We start from the raw sequence: 18721 nt of genomic DNA, 5'->3' as shown, positions 1-18721 counted from the left end.
CCTCAAACTTCGTAAAGTAGTGCCACTCTCCTCCTCCGCCTTCACTCCTCCTCGTTTTTCCCCCCTTTCACGCTCCCTCCTCGACCGTGGCGCCGCCTACATCGCTCGAGCGTAGCAACGGCGCCAACATTCGCTCCTCGCCACTCCGTAGACGCTTCTCGACCGAAAATGGCGCTGATGCACGGCGCGAGGGCCCACGTGATGCTATTAGGCCAATAGCGACGCGGAGTCGGCCTCGGCCAGAGCGCGCGAGGATGAGGCGGCATTCTTCAAAGCGTGTCGCTACTTTACGAAGTTTAAGGGGCTTTACCACCGAATGCAGCACAGCGCCGCCTCTCGGAGAAGGCGGCACTCATCCGTAGTAACGCTTATCTGTGATACCGATGGTGACGATAAGCTCAAGTAACACACCTTTACTAGAGTCCATTCGAGCAGAAGGCAAAAGCACCAGATTACGAAATTATTTCGCTCGCGAATCGCCGTGGAGAATAATGGATGAGGTGCGGCCGCTTAATTCATGGACTGCTCTGGGAAGTACTTTGTCTTAGTCGAAGTAGAATGTCCAATGGACGAACGCTCTGGAATTGGAATCCTGATGTTAGTTTTGTTCTAGCTCTAGTTTCATTTTTTTTACTTTTTGTTCCCTCGTTTTGTTCTCAATGGATGACGCAGCAATCCGTCAAGCCTCGCGATGCGACACGCAGTAATGTATTAAAATAGTACCGGATAGCGTGCCACTTAAGGGCCGGATAACATTTGTTCGCGCGAAGCGCGTGCCGACCACTTTCCCGTTGATGACGCTGTATATGTGCTAATCTGTTGCTTGCCAGCGTTGCCACTGTGACTCACACAGTAGGAGGTTATAAACGAAATACGTTTCGAGTCCACGATTGTTTACACACACTGCCGCTGCACGTGCTCGCAGATGCAGTTCCTCGAGGTCAGCCACCTTTCGTTCGTGGGCGGCCTCGGGCCCAAGGGCCGCGAGGGACTCGTGTACAAGCGGTCCGGCGGCCACCACAGTGCCAGGGGCTGCGTCCGGCTCCACTTCCTCTTCTACCAGTGCTGCAGCAGGTGGCGCAAGAGGCGAGTTGCGTGCAGTTCCTCACCCTGCCCCGACTGTGGAAACTTATATGTTGAATTCCAATGGTAGATCGCGAACGAACGGATCACGAACGGAGCGCGTCACTCCGACTGAGATCGCTCTCATCTGCTCACACCATATCTGCGAAGGGAATGCGTGCGCTCCCGCGGGGGCACTTAGTACAGGAAAATCAAGTGAGAGGGCGCCAGAATAGGGAGAGGAACAATCGCTTGGAAGCGCAACCCACCACCCGATTTCACTGTCCGTGTCAGAAGAATCAACCCTCGACTTGGAAATCGTACTGTCCGAGTCGGCGCTGTCTAGGAGCGCGAACAAAATCGCACCGCGCGAAGCGGCGTCCACGTTTCCCTATGTCCATAGCTGCCCGCGACCGGAAACAGGCGACCGCGACAGGAAGCAGAGGCGGGTGAAGGAAATACGTCACGTGGCCTTCCGGTCAAATCTGCCGACTTCGGCGGAGCAAATATTTTTGCTCCACGTAGCAATCCGGGATCAGCGGCTGGTCCCAATCTGCCATTGGAACACACAGCTCACGCTCCCATTCTGCCATTGGAATAGGATTGCTCCATACAGAGCAGAAAAACTTGATCTGGATCTGCCATTGGAATTCAACATTAATGCAGCAGCGCGCTCCCTTAGTTCGTCTCCCCAGTATCGTGCAGTGGAGCGAAGGCTAAGGCCGATGTCAGCCAATCAGCTGGATGTGTGTTCCAGAGAAGGCAGGAATGCTCGCATTTTGCGAATTACTAATCCTTCCGCGAATATTCCGTAAGGAAAGGACTAATCACGTGGAGCGTGGTCAGATGCAGACAATGGAGCAGCCCTTCTTCCGGTTCTGTTCACTGAATGGCTGGAGCTATCCATAGGTTTTCGCAGCTCCGCGCTTATTTGGTCAGATGGAGTACGTGCTCAGGCTTGATAGAGCTATGCACTTGCTGGCTAGTAAATGAACGGAGACGCGCTTTGTAGGTCTTAGCGTTGCAGGCGGGACTCGCAGTTAATTGTGGGCTCCTGACTTCGCTCCTGACCTCGCTCCTGACCTCGTTCCATGACCTCGCGGAACCCCGCAGGTGGCTGATTGCGAAGGACACCTGCGTGTTGTACGTCCGCCCCCGCGACGGCGTCATCAAGTCGGTGCTCCTCATGGACCAGGGCTTCCAGGTCCAGTCCGGCTTCATGGCCACGGGGGTCAACCACGGCCTGCTCGTCACGAACCTCACCAGGTGGGCCACGACCTCGACTTGGCAGGCTCCGTTCGGCTCCGCTTGCAACGTGCTTTTCGATACGGGTTCACTTTGAGCGGGAAACTGGTTTCGCGCTGTGCGTGGTGTGCATATATATATGTATGTATATATATATATATATATATATATATATATATATATATATATATATATATATAGAGAGAGAGAGAGAGAGAGAGAGAGTTTCCTGTTGCCATCTCATTCAATCTCTTCTAGATGGGACCAATTCGAAGCGCGAAGACCGCAGCGATCAGCATGTCATATTTGTTGCCCTTGCTGTAAACGAAGTTCTGTCTGCGAGCTTGATATTAGAACCTATTAGGGTCTGGAGCGTGAGCTAGTTAGTACGATACGCTCATGGTGAAACAGTGTTAGATGCGCACGGACGAGCGCTGACCGTGTATTTTTTTTTTCTTTTGCCCCGTTAGAGGCACGGAAACAATTTCTAGTACGTGATTCAATAAAATGTAAACACGTATAGTGATCCAACTAAATGGGATGCGTCTCGTAGATGGTTCGTGCCAATGGAATTTCGGGGACTGAGGGGTCTCCCGAGGTGCGTGAAAATTAGACACCTTGCGAGAATGAAGTCGGTTGCAGCATCTGTGAAAAAAAAACACATTAGAACACACATTAGCGATTTCTTCGGCTCCGAACGCTTTCACTGCCACATCAACATTCTCCCAAAGCATAGCGTAGTTGTCACTTTTTAGCAAATTGCGAAAGTAAACTTACCAACGAATCCGTATACTAGCGAATGTCTGCTTCAAGGAAGGATGGAAAAGAAGCTCAGTGTTGACCTTTAATGTTCTTTAAAAAGTTGTTTCTGTGGTTACGTTACCCGCGCTTGCCTTGCTTGTGTCGTTGAGAGATCTCAATCCCTCTCATGTTATGTCCACCCCCACCTCCCACCCTCCCTCTTTTCTTTCTTTTTTTGTCAATTCTTGGATAGCCACGTAATCTATTCCATTTAATCCAGTGTTAGCTGATTCAAAACTAATTTGAATATTTCTCTTCGTTAAACGTTTGCAGTGCCGGCATCATTAAGCAGTCTATTAGAGTCTCTGACACAGTCTGCTTGAATCCTCGTGCTGAATTGAACAGACAGCTCACGTTGAGAAGCCGACTCCCGTTCAGTAACGGGTCCGGTACGTGCCTTGTGCACTACAGGGCAACTCCGTATAACAAATGGCATAGCGCATCCGCGCTTTGTACTTTCTTCCCGCTCTGCTTTCTTCCTGATGCTGTATATAATATGTAAGCCCGTTTTTTGTACATGTCATAACAATAAACTTGAACTTGAACTCTTGTTCTCCCTCGGGCTCGTGTATTTATTTATTTTATTTATTTCAAGAAACCCCTAAAGGCCCTCACAACGAGGGTATTACATAGGGGGGTGACAAAAATTCTACAAATATCTAGAGAAGCGTATTCAAGGAATAGGCAACAAGAATTAAAAAAAAGACAGAACAACAACACTCAAGGAGACATAATTGAAAAAAAACGCAACATGATAAACAGAACACATACACACAAATATAGTGCTTGTGCACTCACGCCCCGTATGCGCGTGTCTTCCTCGTCAGGAACCTGCTGGTGAAGTGCTGGACGAAGCGTAAGGAGCGGGAGTGGAAGGACCACCTGCAGGAGCTGGCCAAGACGTCGGGCCGGGACTTCACGACCCCGAACCGATACGACGCCTTCGCCCCGGTCCGGTCCGCGAGTCGCTGCCGATGGTACGTATGCACGCAGTCAAAAGTTGGTGTAACTCTGCCGTTGTCGGTTAGTTGGCGCCCGAAATAACAGTTCCATAGGGTCGGGAAAGACTTCAGTGCCGACCGAAGCGTCTGTATATAGTGGGCCCTACGACATCGTCGACTTTCAAAATAACACGTAATGCCAGTAATGCCAACAAATGATGCCAATAAAAGCTCTTTCGTTCTTTATTTCTTTATTGTACCTTCAAGGTCCGAAGGCGTTACAGAAGGGAGTGGAGCGTAATACAAAGCATGTGCAGATAGCAGGGAATATAAAAAAAAAATTAAAAAGTGCGGATTAACAAAAGTATTCTTCAATAGTAGTTCTAAAAGCAAATGTATCGGTTATGTTAACAGTAGAGGCCGGCAGCTAATTCCACGAGCGACGCCAATAAAAACCCGTGTATGCGAGTGGCAAGCGTTTCGTGAGGCCGTCTGCATGCAGTGCCGGCTCCGCTGACAGCCGCCCATGGTTAGGAGCCGTCAGGCCTAGCTCGCTGGGCCGTTGGATCCGAGGCCGGTGGCGTTTAGGATACGACTGCATGCAGCTCGTAATAAAGCGCTTATATACAGCAGCACAGCGTGCACGTGATTATGTCGCGCATAAATTACAATACAGTTGGTTTTCTCGACGCTGACGGTAACGAAGAGCTTGCAAGACAGGCGACCTGGCGATCGTTGGCAGACGCTAGGCCTAGCTCGCTAGCCGTCGGATCCGGTGCCGATGGCCCTTGGGATCCGTCCGCAGTTCGTAATAAGGCGCCTATATTCGTCAGCACAGTCAACGCCTGCACACTTATGTCGCTCTTAATGTAACCAGCCGGCGTAACCTACACGCCGACGTAGCTGACGTAATGTAACCAGCGATAAGAAAACACGTCAGCCAGGCGATCCACTTCGCATAGACGATGGTTGCGCGGCGGCTGCGCTGTCCGCTCCCGTGTTCAAGTCACGCCAACAATTTACTGTTTCGCGCAACGTTTTGTGACAGACACGCTTTCGAACTTTTGAGGTCACTTTACGCTATTACTTCGGGTCAGAAACAAATTGTAGCCCATTTAAGTTACGCCGTCAGTGGAGAAAAAGGCGAGCGTCTCGGCTGGAGAAAAATATAGTGTCAGCTTTTAGTGTCGCTGCTAAAAAAGACAAGGTCAATGTACGTGATTGTGCGAATGAGTTGATAAATAAATGTTAATTACACATGTCTTAGTGTAGAAACATGTTCTGACATGTCTCTATACTGAATTATGGCGAATTATGACGAATTAGAGACGTTGGCAGAGTGATCCGCTATAGGAATTGAGCAGTTCGTGCATATCAGTGTTCATCGGAGCTGCATCCGACACCACAGGTCGTACATATGCCACCGACGCCTTGCCTCTTGTGTACAGTTCACTGTTCACTTATACTTGAAGCAAATAAAAAGTTAACTGCACATACTACCAACCTGAGAAACCACTGGTTCCTGAAGTGAAATTGCATACCACTACTTAATCGTAAATGCATTGTCCTTTAGTAACACGCGAAGGTGCTAAATTCGGAACCGTCCGCTTCGATCGCTGTTCTAAATGATTGCTTTCCAAGCAAACCATGGCAGTGTAACTAAACCTGTACTCTGTGCAAGGATATCTGGTATCTCGCACCGTGAGAGGAAAGCCTTCGCACACCCCTATTCCATACCGCAGGTACATCGATGGGTCCAAGTACTGCGAAGCGGTGGCCAACGCCATCGACCTGGCCCGGGAAGAGATCTTCATAGCCGACTGGTGGCTCACCCCCGAAATCTACCTCAAGCGCCCGGTGGTGCCCAACAACCGCTGGCGACTGGACCAGCTACTTCAGAAGAAAGCGGTGGGCTGCTGCTTTATGAGAAATCGAAGATCTCTTTCCGCAAATCACTGGTTTATTTAGAGGCATGTTGTCGTCCGGCTGTCTCGCCGGGTGAACCGAGCCGATCCCGGATACGGTGTAATCAAAGCTGTGCTGATCCCGGAGAGATTGTAATCGAAGTTGGTGATTCGGTGGGCCGAATCTAGCTTACACCGATGCACGATGGTGAATCGCATTAAATACCTCTCAAAGGTGTTTAGTATGATTTCTATATGCGAGCCGATTCTCGAGACAGTCCAACTTCGATAATTGAATTGAATTGATATATTTATTCGAGTGCCCCACAACAGCGTACCTATCACATTTGCAATCGCTTAGGTGTATACTATGTAAGCCTAGCTTCCTTGCCCCTTTATCCCGGTTTGGCCTCGGTTTCTCCCCTAATAGACCTCCCGCGCAGCTGAGGCACGGTTGTCTGAAGCACGAACAATATTACTTTAACCTGGAGGAGTTCGTAGAGGAAGCGCTTGCGTAGTGGGGCCCTTTTATACGTCACAAATGGCATTCGTATAGTTAACTGCGAATCTAAAGGGCATTTGCTGACGTTTACATTGGAAAGTGCAGGTCATCGTATCTTTGCAATGAAATGGGGACGCGTTAAACACCAAATATTACGTTGCGTACGTCTCACCGAACACTCGCCCGCACTTGCAATTCTGCGAGAATCTGTGATGTAAGCCGTCAGGAAGATTCGCGTCCATCCGATTCCTTCATAGCGTGGGACACGCACAACTTTCTTTTATTGCGTTGAATGGGTATACTCCAGGCGAACTTTCGTAGTTAGCGTCGCCGTCGCTGTGGTGTTCCGTATAAGTACACGTGCGATAAGATCATATCGATCCCCGCGTTCCATTTGCTTTGGATGCGAGAGAAAGCGTGCGAGGGTGAAAGGGTAAGGGCGCCATGCGTGTCAGCTACCATCTCGCTAGAGGAGAGGGGGAGGAAGAATGCGTCTCTTCCTCTAGCCCAGCTGTGGCTGCACATGGCGGGCCTGAGCGTATATGCGATCCCTGCGCCCGATCCTGGAGGCGTTATGCGGCGGGTGCAAAAAAGTGGCGAGCCGAAATGGCTGGTGGCTTCATGTGCGCTGTTTTCCCGCGCGCCTAGTGTTGGAGGTCACGTAATCTGAAGTTTCGGGAATGCGTTGAAGCGAGAGATAGCACACTGCGGCCGCTCCATCTGCCGGCGCTCTTCGTCGCTTCAGCGTTGTGACGGCGATTATTTGCGGTCCTCGAGTGAAATCTGTGAATGTTAGCCCGTGTGCGCGTGACACCATTATCGGTAATTTAAAGGGTAAGCGAATGTTGACTGCAATTTGTACGACCGATATGAAACCATGAACATTACTTCGTTTTAGTTGTCTAATATATTTCTGTCGCTATATGCGCTTCCCCCTTCGGACGAAGCAGCGACTTTTATTTGTTCAGAAGGTTGCCCTTAGGCATAGTACAATTTGCGACACAAATACAAAAATGGGGCGTCAGATTTATGCAAACAAGTTAGTTCTCCTGCATAAACTCGAGCAAGGACCTATGAAACGGCCCGTGTATGTTACATTGTCTATTTTTTTCATATTACACTGTCACGCTTCCCATTTCATCACTCCCCTCTGTGATGTCCTCAGGCGTCGAGGCTAACATAATTAAATAAAGGAAGTGTGCAGCCAATGCTGCAGGCCGCCAGGACAAAGACCGGGAGCTCTGACGTGGCGCAGACGCGCTTGTGGCATAGCCCCGGCCCCGACCACAGCAAGTCTGTCAGGTTCACTGCGTTAATGGATATGGCGCAAGGCGGTTTATGAAGACCCACATGGCGGCGCGATACTGTTGTCACTAGGGGGCGCTCACTGCCCGCTGAGGCGCGGCATCATAGCGCAAGCGCAGTCCCGACGCGAAGCCTCCGAAGCGTCACCTCCTCTCGGCCAGTGAGGCCAGTATAGGTGTTTGGAACCTCGTGGTACCCCCACCACGAGTACCCCCACCTCTCTCTTTCTTTCCTTCCTTTCTATTCCCCTCCTCCCTTCACCCAGAGCAGGGTAGCCAACTGGACTCTTGACTGGTTAACATCCTTGCCTTCATGCTCTCTCTCTCTCTCGTGAAGGTATAAGTGCGCGTCCGCGTGTTGCACCGGAGACTTTCCGTTTGGCGTAGCAGTTGCCCGCAGGCATCTTCGGGAAACTGCAGCGTACCGGGGGAGATATGGTGGGCGGGCGACTGGCAGAATCCGTCGCTGTAACCGGCCAGGAACGAAGCCGCACGCGTGGGAATCACTGGAATGTGGACCGGAATGGTGGCATTCCTCGCCAGCCGGTGGATACAGCATCTGACCGAGGGGATAGATCGAGCTGATGCGGCGGACGTCGGGAATCGCTAGCGTGGCGTCGGCGCGGACGACGAGCTTCCTATGCTGCGCGCGACTTCGGCGAAACGCGTCCGAAGGCTTTCAGTCCGTCTCGTCTATGTGGCGCCGAGTTCGGCGAGATAGCCGCTGACGGTTCCTGGTCGTCTATACGTGTGCACTGTTTCTTCCCTGTGGCGATTCCTCCGTCCCTTTCTCCATGCTTTCATCGCCTAGAGTTCTCGCAATAGTATTTTTTAGAGCGCAGCTCTTTGGCGTCCGTTCCTGGGTTTCGCGTCGTCGTCGGCGTTGTCGTCGGCCTCGTAACCAGCTCCGCCCCCCTTCGCTGGAGTGGGAGACGAAGGACGCGAGCCGCGAATGGCGGAGACCAATGAGAGCGGCCCCTTCAGTGACGTGCGCGCGCGATGCTGGTGTCATGCGGACCCTCCTTACGGCTCGATGCGCACTCGTGTCTGGTCTCAGCCGATCCGCTCGTTTCGTACTATCGTCTGCTCGCGCCACAGCTCTCGCCCGCGCCTGTTTGGTTCTGTTGGGTCGGTCTCGTTCGCGCTTGTTTTGGTTGTTATTTCGACAACAAACGGTTACAAATATCCCTCGAGGCCAGCGCACCTTCCACAACTTAATGCGGTGAGTGTAAGACTCGTATCTCCGCGAATCCCATTCATGCAAGTGCGACGACTGATGCACGGCGGAGGCCAATATGGCATTAAGGGCCCAGTTGTGAACGTCTTTGTGAACGTCTTTGAGAATCAAGCATTGGTGTACCAAGTCGAACATATATCAGTCTATTTCTCCGACCACAAAGCTTCCTTCATGACTGTCAAGAACTGTTAGTGGAGTCTTTGTTAAAGGAATACGTGTGAAAAATAAAAAAAAATTCTGTGATAGCGCATACATGTGTTGCTCGATTTCTTTGCCTCAATCTATCTAAAAGGTGAAACAGCTTATTTGCTGCGCTCAAATTTCGCATTAGGAAGTAACGTAATCGTCGGTAATTTTTTTTAATAGTTCTCGGCACTTTGCCTCCTTCCATCACCGCCGCGTCGCGTTGGTTCAGTGACTACGTGAAGCTTTGATCACGAGGTGGTTGGTTCGAATCCCAGCTGTGGCGGCCGCGTCCCGATGGGTTCAAAATGCGAAAAGAGCTCGTGTATCTACGTTTAGGTGCACGTCAAAGAACGGTGGCCTGTCAAAATTATTTCGGAGCCCCATGATGCTTATAACAATACAATACTAATATAGGCCAGTGCTGCTTTCGGTCGTGAAACCCCATGAATTACTCCTTCTCCTTTTTTTCAGCAGTACGTATACAGAGTACACTAATGATGAATGCTTCTGGATGGCAAACAGCATCCGACTTATTTCTCAATTTTGTTGCCTCAAGTTATGGTACTTTATCCATACCGGACATCTAACTTTTCCTGTTTTATAGTAAACTGTCCGGTTTTTAGCGCTTGCTTAAGAAAGAACACTTGCGTGTTTGGGAGGAGGGCTTTGAAGCTGGTCTATTTGACGGGAGCCTTGTCCTGGGGAGAGCGAAGGTTTTTTTTTACCTCTGGTCTACCCTATATAGAGACGCGATGTGCGCGTCATTGGCCACTTACGTCGCTTATAGCCACCGGTTTAGTGTTTCTGTGTAATTGGCAACGCTTTGCGTGAGATGCCCGAGTGACACTGATAAAGAAGAGGTGGCGAATCATTTCATATCGCCTTAAGGGTGCAGACAGTTATGCACCCCTCGTAGCTTTTGCTTATCGGTAATATCTAAGACGCCGCTCCGACCCTTGCACAAGCAGGGCCGGCCCACACGCGTTCGTTTTCTATGGACTTCCAAGAAAACTTATTTTCATTTTTCCCACATGCTGCATGTCGGCATGTACGGGTTAAATAAAGTACCCGCGAACCTTACGGATAGTCCTTACATATTGGAACATTTTTGCGGAATCGGGCCTTTTTACCGAGCATTATTAAATTATTATCACTTTTTTTTAACTGCAGTCGGCATACGTGTTAAGCAGACAATTATCACTCTATTTGCTCCAATAGTCCTCGAAGTTTCGTTCGTTTGTTAAACTCAGAATGTGAACTCTATTGTCACTTACAATTCGTCAGCAAATGCCCCTTGTGCGCTAAGACTGTATGATGTGGTCGTGTTCGACAAGGCTCATTTTCTTCTTCCACATTTCTACTCTCGCCAGGAGGAAGGCGTGAAGGTGTTCGTGCTCCTCTACAAGGAAGTGGAAATGGCGCTCAGCATCAACAGCCTTTACAGCAAGCAGAAGCTGGCGGCCATGCATCCCAACATCAAGGTAACGGCGGGTTAGAGTAACTTGTGCAGTGACATAGGCAGTAACTCTTACACGAAATTGCCGTTCATGCCATGCATCCCAACATCAAAGTACACGGTGTGGCACACTAACATGTACAGTAACTTTTGCATCGAGTAGCTTTTTATACCGCCTCGCCTTTTGCGTTTTTCTTGGTTTCTTTTCGCAACGTGGAAACGCGGCCATGAAAACGAGTTCAGGCATGTACCGCAATGAAATTACTTCTGTCATAGTAGCGCGGGACCGCGCACAATTATTTTCTCGTGGCCATAGAGCGGTTACGCTGCCTTCCACGGAAGCCGCAGCTTCGTAGGGCATTGCGCGCGCAGAAGTGACACCAAACGCCCCCAACGTCTCGAAGCAGGGTATTATTTTCTACCGCTCACGGCAGCTAATTAAGCAGACGAGCCTATTAGTAGTTGTGCAAAAAAAGAAAGAAAATCGCGCCTGCAAAGCCGCGACGGTGCGTGATGGGATCGGATAGGCGAGACGTGCGCATTGCCTTCAGCTTGCGCCTGTCTTCTGCTGTCGCCTGCTTTTGACACAGTGGTGACGCCACCGGGAGAGGGCGCCTCACTGTGGCCTCGAGGCGTGGCCTACGGCGTGCGTCGGTGCGATCTCGGAGGCCACGCTTATATATTCGTATATATATATATATATATATATATATATATATATATATATATATATATATATATATATATATATATATACATCCATACATACATACATACATACATACATACATACATACATACATACATACATACATACATACATACATACATACATACAGAGCCAGATTTAACTCAATTTCTAGCAATATATATATATATATATATATATACTGCTAGAAATGTCGGAGTTAATTCTGGCTCTGTTTCAGCTATTCTGAGAACTTCGTGTAACAGGTGGATTTGTCTCGTCTTTGTGCTTGTGGCTTCAGACGTTCTTGTTGTTTTATTTATTGCGCTTTTGCTTTTCTATATATTCGTGGAATCGTGTTTTTTCCCAATATTTCTCTGTGCTCACGTGTAATCTTTGAGAACTGCGGCACTTATAGCATAATATTTTGTTGCAACTATTCAAATTGCAAAGTCACAAAGCCTTTCCAAGCTAGAAGGAACAAGTTTAGGAAAGTACATGTAAATACATGCTCAACTTGCAGCTTGCGTGAAACGGTCACGATGTTCACGGTGGTTTCGGAAAGGTCATTCTCACTGAGTATTGGTATATTTCAAAGCAGTGCATAAAGGTTTGATTTCTTTTCTGCCTTAGATGTCTCCACAGGGGCAGTCCACATAATTGTGATGTCATTCTGTATTTGTGAGTTGCATAATTTTAAGCTTGACGCTTCAGCTTATCTTTTTTCTTACTTGCAATATTCTTCAATTTTTGTCTTAAAGAAATTGATGGCCACAATAAAAAAAATCTGCAGAAACAACCGACAATGATTTTCAACGTAAGCCAATAGCCTGAACGAGAGCAAGAAAGCGAGCGAGAGAATGAACGAGAGGGTGACTGGATGAACGAGCGAACGAGAGAGACACTGTCACACAGCGAGAGAGCGAGAGACAAGATAACGATAGAACGAACGTTTTCTTTGCCGAGTTCAACTATCAACTATCGATCGACCACCCACCAACCTCAAAAATGACCTAGAAAGCCAAAAAAAGCTATTCGCTTTTAAAATTCGCTGTTAGTAGTGCTTAATTTTTTTTCTGGGCACATTCTTCGACCAAGTACTTATCCGGGCTCTGGCCCTCGAAGTTTCATTGTTCCCCACGCCCGGACATACAGTACTACAGGGGACCCCTATAAAAGTTGTCAATTTATTTGAATCATTTGGTCATTGATTAGGTTTGCGGTACTGGGTGAAATCAGTTCTCCTAATTCTCTCAGCATTTCTCCGTCATTTTTTTTCCTTCGCACACCACCTCTGTGATAGATGGATATAGATAGATATAGATAACTTTGTTTGAATGAAGGCAGATGAAGGCAGGATGAAGGCAGCTAACGCGCTCTAGCCTGCCACTCTGCACAGGGGGAGGGGGAACCGGGACATAAAGGTGCGATGAGGGATTATGATGACGTAGAAAGAGGGACGCGCAACGGTGAAAGCAAGTTCAACATTCTGATAATAAACGTTCAGAAATCCCATTCATGAATCCACTATCTGGTTCCGTATCTAGTCAGTGGTCACCATTTCAAGTGAACTTAAAGGCGCTAGGACGAAGCTGGGTGTGTGGGCCTCCCCTGCGGGAGCAGCACAAGCGCCAGACAAAAGCTTTATGGCATGCGTGATAAATGTTGGTGGTGGCTCCGACTGCAGATCCTGAGGCATCCCGACCACATGACCGGTGGCATCCTCCTCTGGGCGCACCACGAGAAACTGGTGGTCATCGACCAGAAGTTCGCCTTTCTTGGGGGGCTGGACCTGTGCTATGGACGCTGGGACGACTTCAACCACAGGTACGTGCGGTTACAGTGTTGCATATTTCGAGATACAGTGCTGGCCCGCTTGCTGATCAAGGTGTCGTACGGATCCGCGCTCCACAGCCTGCATTAGCTGCGTCTGCGATGTGGCCTCCGTGATCGGGCGACACGTGTGTGCGCTGGTCTCGGAGGAAATGGCACCCAGCCTATTAGTTTAGTTTGTGTGCAGTCCGTAACCGAATGCTTGGGCTTGCCAGCGCAACCTGGGCTGTTATTCTGGACACTGTCAAATCTCGCCATCTTGTCGGTACTGATTGGCTGATAGGGTAGTTACGCCTTCTCTGATTGGCTGGAAACGTCGAGGTGGCACACTTTGGACAGTGTCCGATAGAGCACCTCTCGAGCAGCGTCTCCTCGCGCCTCTGTCATTCAGCAGCAAATGCTGTGCAACATGCGTCCCGGCTCCTCTAGACAGTAAAAAATGTTGGCAGCCTTAAGGTGCTGGTTTGTCCTGCGGCTAACACTTTTAATGCTTTAGAATTCTTAGGGTACTTCACGCACTTTCCGGGGGGCTATGTATAAAGCTGAAGAACACAACTTCGCGGTTATCTTCGGTTCAGTTGCCCAACAGTTTCGGTCGGTGGACCGACCTATGTCAAGGGCTTGAAGAAAGGTCGGAAGCGGTACCCGTCGCCGCATAGGTCTCTCACTAGAGAGGACCCCGTAGCTTGGAGGCTGCTACAGACGGGTGCATATCCGAACTTAAACACCCTCAGCAAAATACAACCCACACAATACAGTGACAAATGCCCATGATGCCAGGACACACCCACGCTCTACCATATAACGTGGGCCTGCCAGAAAACAAATGCGGCACCAATAATACCAAACCCGAGTGCGGAGCAATCGGAAGGAATGCTCTCCAGCGACCGTCAGGACGTCCAACTAGGGCTGATCCAACGGGCCCAGCTGGCAGCGGCATCCAGCGGAGCCCTGGACTAGGGGCAGACGGCCATTGCCAAGAAGATGGAAGGCACCATCTGACTCCGCGAAATTCATAGAATTTTTTAGAGCTAAATAAACGTTTTTCCTCCTCCTCCTCCTCTTCGGTCCACCGACTGAAATTGTTGGGGGCACATAAACCGAAGACGAGTTGTGCTTCAAAATCCAGTCGTTATATATATATATATATATATATATATATATATATATATATATATATATATATATATATATATATATATATATATATATATAATATAAGCAACCAACTAACATAGAAATGTGAAATCTTCGCTAAACAAACGGAAAACTCTCCAAATTTCATGCCTGTTCAGTGCAGTTAGATATGGCCTCCATTTGCCGCCCTATACACGTCTAAACGATATTCAAGTTCTTCCCACGCATGGTTAATGACGTTTGGTATAACAGAGTGATTCTCTGTTACACACACATACACAGAGAAGGAGAGAGAGATCCCTCAAATTTCTCACATGGTGAGCGAAATCGAACCCACGTCGCAAGGATTCCTCGAGAGCAGCAACCCGACCCATCTGCAGGCTGAGCCACAATTGCACTATGTGAATTTCAATGAGGCCCTCGCACTATGTGCTTCAATGAGCGTCTCGCCAACTTGGGTCATCGAATGCGTGCCATCAAATTTGCGGCAAGCGAGGAAATGAAGGGAGACAATATCAGGGTGATGTGTACGCAAAATGCTATATAGTCTGCTGTGCGTTTATATAAGACCCGATTATATCAATCACGCTGTATGTCGCCGCCCATTTTCGGAAGGGCTGACAGTATGGAAAGCGTCGTCGTCGCTAAGCGCTCGCGCTAGTTGTCTCGAGATTTGGCCTGCTGCAAGCACGCACATTTCTTTACGCTCTGATGTCTTATCGTTATTGACGCTTGCGTGGTTTTTCTTTCTCTCTCTCTCTCTCGCAGGCTCACAGATGTCGGCGGAATTCAAATGCAGAGGCAGATCTCCAAGTCGGAGCAGCCTGAAGTGAACACATCTATGAGCGAGGTGCGCCGCCTTGCACTCTCGCTGCTTCGAAAGCTGTTTCCAAATGAAATTCCTGGTTTCGCAGTGACAGACGCTTAGCGTGATCTAATTAAAATTGTGTTATCTCGGCAAGCTGGTGACCGGCTAGAAGTTTGCACTTATCAGTTTTGTTTTTTGATATGTGTTTTCTGTTCTTGCTGCTTTTTCTTCTGAGACAGGTGGCGAACAGACTTCTCGCGTCCCACCGGCTACGCAAGCAGAGGGAATCCGCCGGCGATGCTGGGCTCTCCGAGGGGTACGGCACGACTGACACCGGTGAGGGTCCTATCACTACATGCTTAAACATTAAATTGTGGGATTTTACGTGCCAAAACGACTTTCTGATTATGAGGCACGCCGTAGTGGAGGACTCCGGAAGTTTAGACTACCGGAGGTTCTGTAACGTGCACCTAAATCTAAGTGCACGGGTGTTTTCGCATTTCGCCCCCATCGAAATGTGACCGCCGTGGCTGGGTATGGATCTCGCGACCTCGTGCTCAGCAGCCCAACACCATAGCCATTGAGCAACCACGGCGGGTCACTACCTGTTGCTGGTCTAGTTATTAACGCCTTTTATGTCGGATAAGACGCGATACCTTCTGAAGAAACCACCGGACTGGAAACGGCAGTACATAAAAAACAGCAGTCCAATGCCCTTTGAAAGAGCGACAGTCCGATTGCTCTTGTCTGGTCGTTGCTTTCTTGCAGTTGGACGTCTTTTGCGCCATAGTTGTAAGCATCGCTTCAGCTCCACATTGCCTTTATTTTGCGATTTTACTGAAAGCAGCAGTGTTTCTCGTTGATAAATGGGTTGAGTAAGTCTGTCAATCCGTTCGCAACAATCCTCACACGTGTAACCGTTGTTAGATACGGGACCTTTTCCTGAGGCTCCTTCGAGTTCACCAGACCACATGCAATCGCGTCACAGCTAATTAAGGAGCGCAGAAGCACATCTACCCCGTCCCCCACTTCGTGCACCGCAGGTGGAGCTATTCACTGCTTGACTCTTCCCGAAAGTGTAGCGGGAGCCTGGAACGGTTTCAGGTAACGTGGGTCCCGAGCCAAGACGCCTGTAAAGCACCGTGAAGCCCTGGCAGCAATCCCCCCATCCACCTTTGTGAAGGCAGTTGCAGACCGGGTTGGCAATACCGCAGAGAGAAGTAATCACTCGGATAATTAGGGCCCAAGGAGCGACCCTCGGCGCCGGGTGTGACACAATCGCACGGGCGCCTACCATTGGCCGAAAATGACGACATCTGAGCGGGCTCGCCGATAGGCCGAAAATGGCGTCACCTGAGCGGGCTCGCCAATTGGCCGAACGTGACGTGACTTCGAGACACCGAAGGGCTTAAAAGCCAGAGACCGGGAGCAGCAAGAGAGCATTCCTTCATCTCTTTCGAGCTTCTTGCCACGGGCCACAGCGTCCGAGCTGCTGCCGGCCCGTAATGACTTTATGACTGTTAAGTTCTCTGTACTCTCACTGTAAATAATGTAAATAAACCTCCAGTTTTCATCTCAAAATCCTCCTCAACCCCAACAACTGGTGGCAGCCCTAGGCATGAACCTTCGTCCAAAGAGATCCAACAACTGGTGGCAGCGGTGGGATGAACCTTTGTCCAGAGAGATCCAACACCGTTCAGGAGCTGATAACGTATAGACGACCGCACACTTGTAACTTCCGTAGACGCTAGCGACACCTTGAGTGCGACATGCTCGATTACATTAAAAAAGGAATAATGTTATAACTTAATGTACGTTTCGGTCTCCTCTTCAAGTGGACGGCGGCGGCGGCGACGCATCGCCCCCGTGCGCCGTCACCGACTCGGACGCCAGGAACCGCGGCGGGCGCTCCCTGGCGGTCGGCAGGCTCTCCATCGGACCCGCCGCCATGTCCAACGGCGGCGCCGTCTACGTCGACCAGGAGGAAGGCAAGGTCGTCGTCGGCGACGACGGTTCGTCCAGGATCGCGTCGAACTTGATGCGCGCCCGACGCGTCTTCCGAGCCGTCACGGTGAGTCGCAAGAGGCGCCCGTGCACGGGCTCCAAATGAGTGCTTAGCGCATGCGCACGAGCTAGTTGGAAAGCATGAACTGACCTACAAGCATTTTTTTTTTGTTCTCTTTTGTCCTTTTTTTTGTTTTGTTCTTGGACAGCGGCCGGTATCTCGGAACTGTTTCCGTGGTAGTTCTAGCCTGGCGTGCACGTATTTACAGGTACCGCGTATACATAGGTCGCACGGGCATCGCAGAACGGAACTCTGGGATTAGGTGCCGCCATTGCTGAGCACGTCGGCGCAGTATAGATGGCGAACTATCGACATCGTCGCAGGATCGAGCTTTCTGACCTCCTCCGTTCCCGCCGTCGCAGAGGCGATTCGTGCGATATGCGTGATATTTTTAGTCTGCTGAACGAGAGGGAAATACAAGTGGGATGAAAAGGGTTTGCATGCGTTTGCCGAAGGTGATAAAAAAAAAGCAGTGCCACCTCGCCAAGGTGTGTACCGAGAAGTAGTCAGCCACTTGCATGGTTCAACACGGACTCGAAAACACTGAACGTCGTTCGTGCCTGCGGGCGTGAGTGTTTGGAAAGACCAACCAGTTAGCAACGTAACCAAGCCTAATTTGTTGACAATTTGTAATGTCAACGTGCGCGACAATTGGCGCAGTAGGCTCGCGTTAAGTGCGGCATCAGTAGAGAAAAGGACTTGGCATGGATGGACTTTATGTTGATGCAGATGGACTTCTCTCTCTGCCGAGTTCATGTTAGTACGAAGTTTATGAAGGTATGCCGGACACAGTCCGGAGGGGTTGGGTGGGCGACTGTTCTGTAAGTGTCCGCCTAGCGGACTGTCCATTTCGGCGTGCACTGATTGGCTCGAAGCCGGAAGGGCAGGCGCCAATCGTCACCCCTGACTCTCAAGCCCTATCCATTCAGCGCGCGCTGCAGCGCAAGTAGTGAACACTTTAGTCAGCGGTGGCGGGTAGCGCATGAGGCGGAGCTCGGCGCGGCGAGTCACGTGATGCGTTGCCAAGGCTACGGCGCAGCTGCGGTCAAATGAAGGTCAAGTTGCTGGCGACGGCGAAACTCGGCTCGACTAGGTTAGTAAAGCCTTCGCTCGAAAGAAAAAATCCAACTGTAGAATTCTTCATCGCCGTGCGAAACGACGAGACAAGTTAAACAAAGTGCACGATCCTCCGCGCGGTCGCAAACAAGCACTCGCCCCGCGACGATGTGTGCTCGGCAATGGCGGACGTATGATCGAAACTTCCGCCCCGTGCAACCTGTAGGTTCAGGCAACGTCACGTAGTACGAATCCGCTTTCGATCTGGTGTTCGAAATATCGTGTCAGCAGTCGTATCGAAGAAGTGTTCAACAGCAGCAGCCGGACAGTCTTGAGCCAGCCTACGGACGCAGGATGCGTCCACGTTGATAGGTTAGCTTGACTTGCCAGACCCTTGCCGGACGCTGCGTTGTACCATGGTTGCGTTCCTCCAGGTGGTGCCGTCTGCGTGGTGGCCAGAGCGATAGTGTAGTTTTCTTTACACTTAAATATTACC

General features: G+C 49.9%; 1 protein-coding gene across 6 annotated transcripts in view; it reads left to right on the top strand.

Annotated features, from left to right (window-relative positions):
- Pld (Phospholipase D) overlaps positions 1-18721 on the top strand; it is a 170937-nt gene that overhangs the window by 116154 nt on the left and 36062 nt on the right. For all 6 annotated transcript variants that reach the window (XM_065439352.2, XM_070527443.1, XM_070527441.1 and 3 more), the window contains exons 6-14: positions 926-1086; positions 2176-2328; positions 3936-4085; positions 5792-5957; positions 10553-10663; positions 13014-13153; positions 15065-15146; positions 15344-15440; positions 16940-17175. In XM_065439352.2, the coding sequence (XP_065295424.1) occupies positions 926-1086; positions 2176-2328; positions 3936-4085; positions 5792-5957; positions 10553-10663; positions 13014-13153; positions 15065-15146; positions 15344-15440; positions 16940-17175 (1296 nt within the window). The remainder of the gene's footprint in view (positions 1-925; positions 1087-2175; positions 2329-3935; positions 4086-5791; positions 5958-10552; positions 10664-13013; positions 13154-15064; positions 15147-15343; positions 15441-16939; positions 17176-18721) is intronic.

This window comes from Dermacentor albipictus, chromosome 10 (assembly GCF_038994185.2).
Source record: "Dermacentor albipictus isolate Rhodes 1998 colony chromosome 10, USDA_Dalb.pri_finalv2, whole genome shotgun sequence".
In the NCBI taxonomy this organism is placed as follows: domain Eukaryota; kingdom Metazoa; phylum Arthropoda; class Arachnida; order Ixodida; family Ixodidae; genus Dermacentor; species Dermacentor albipictus.
Note: the sequence above shows the minus strand (reverse complement) of the source record. Positions and strands in the feature narration are given on the sequence as shown.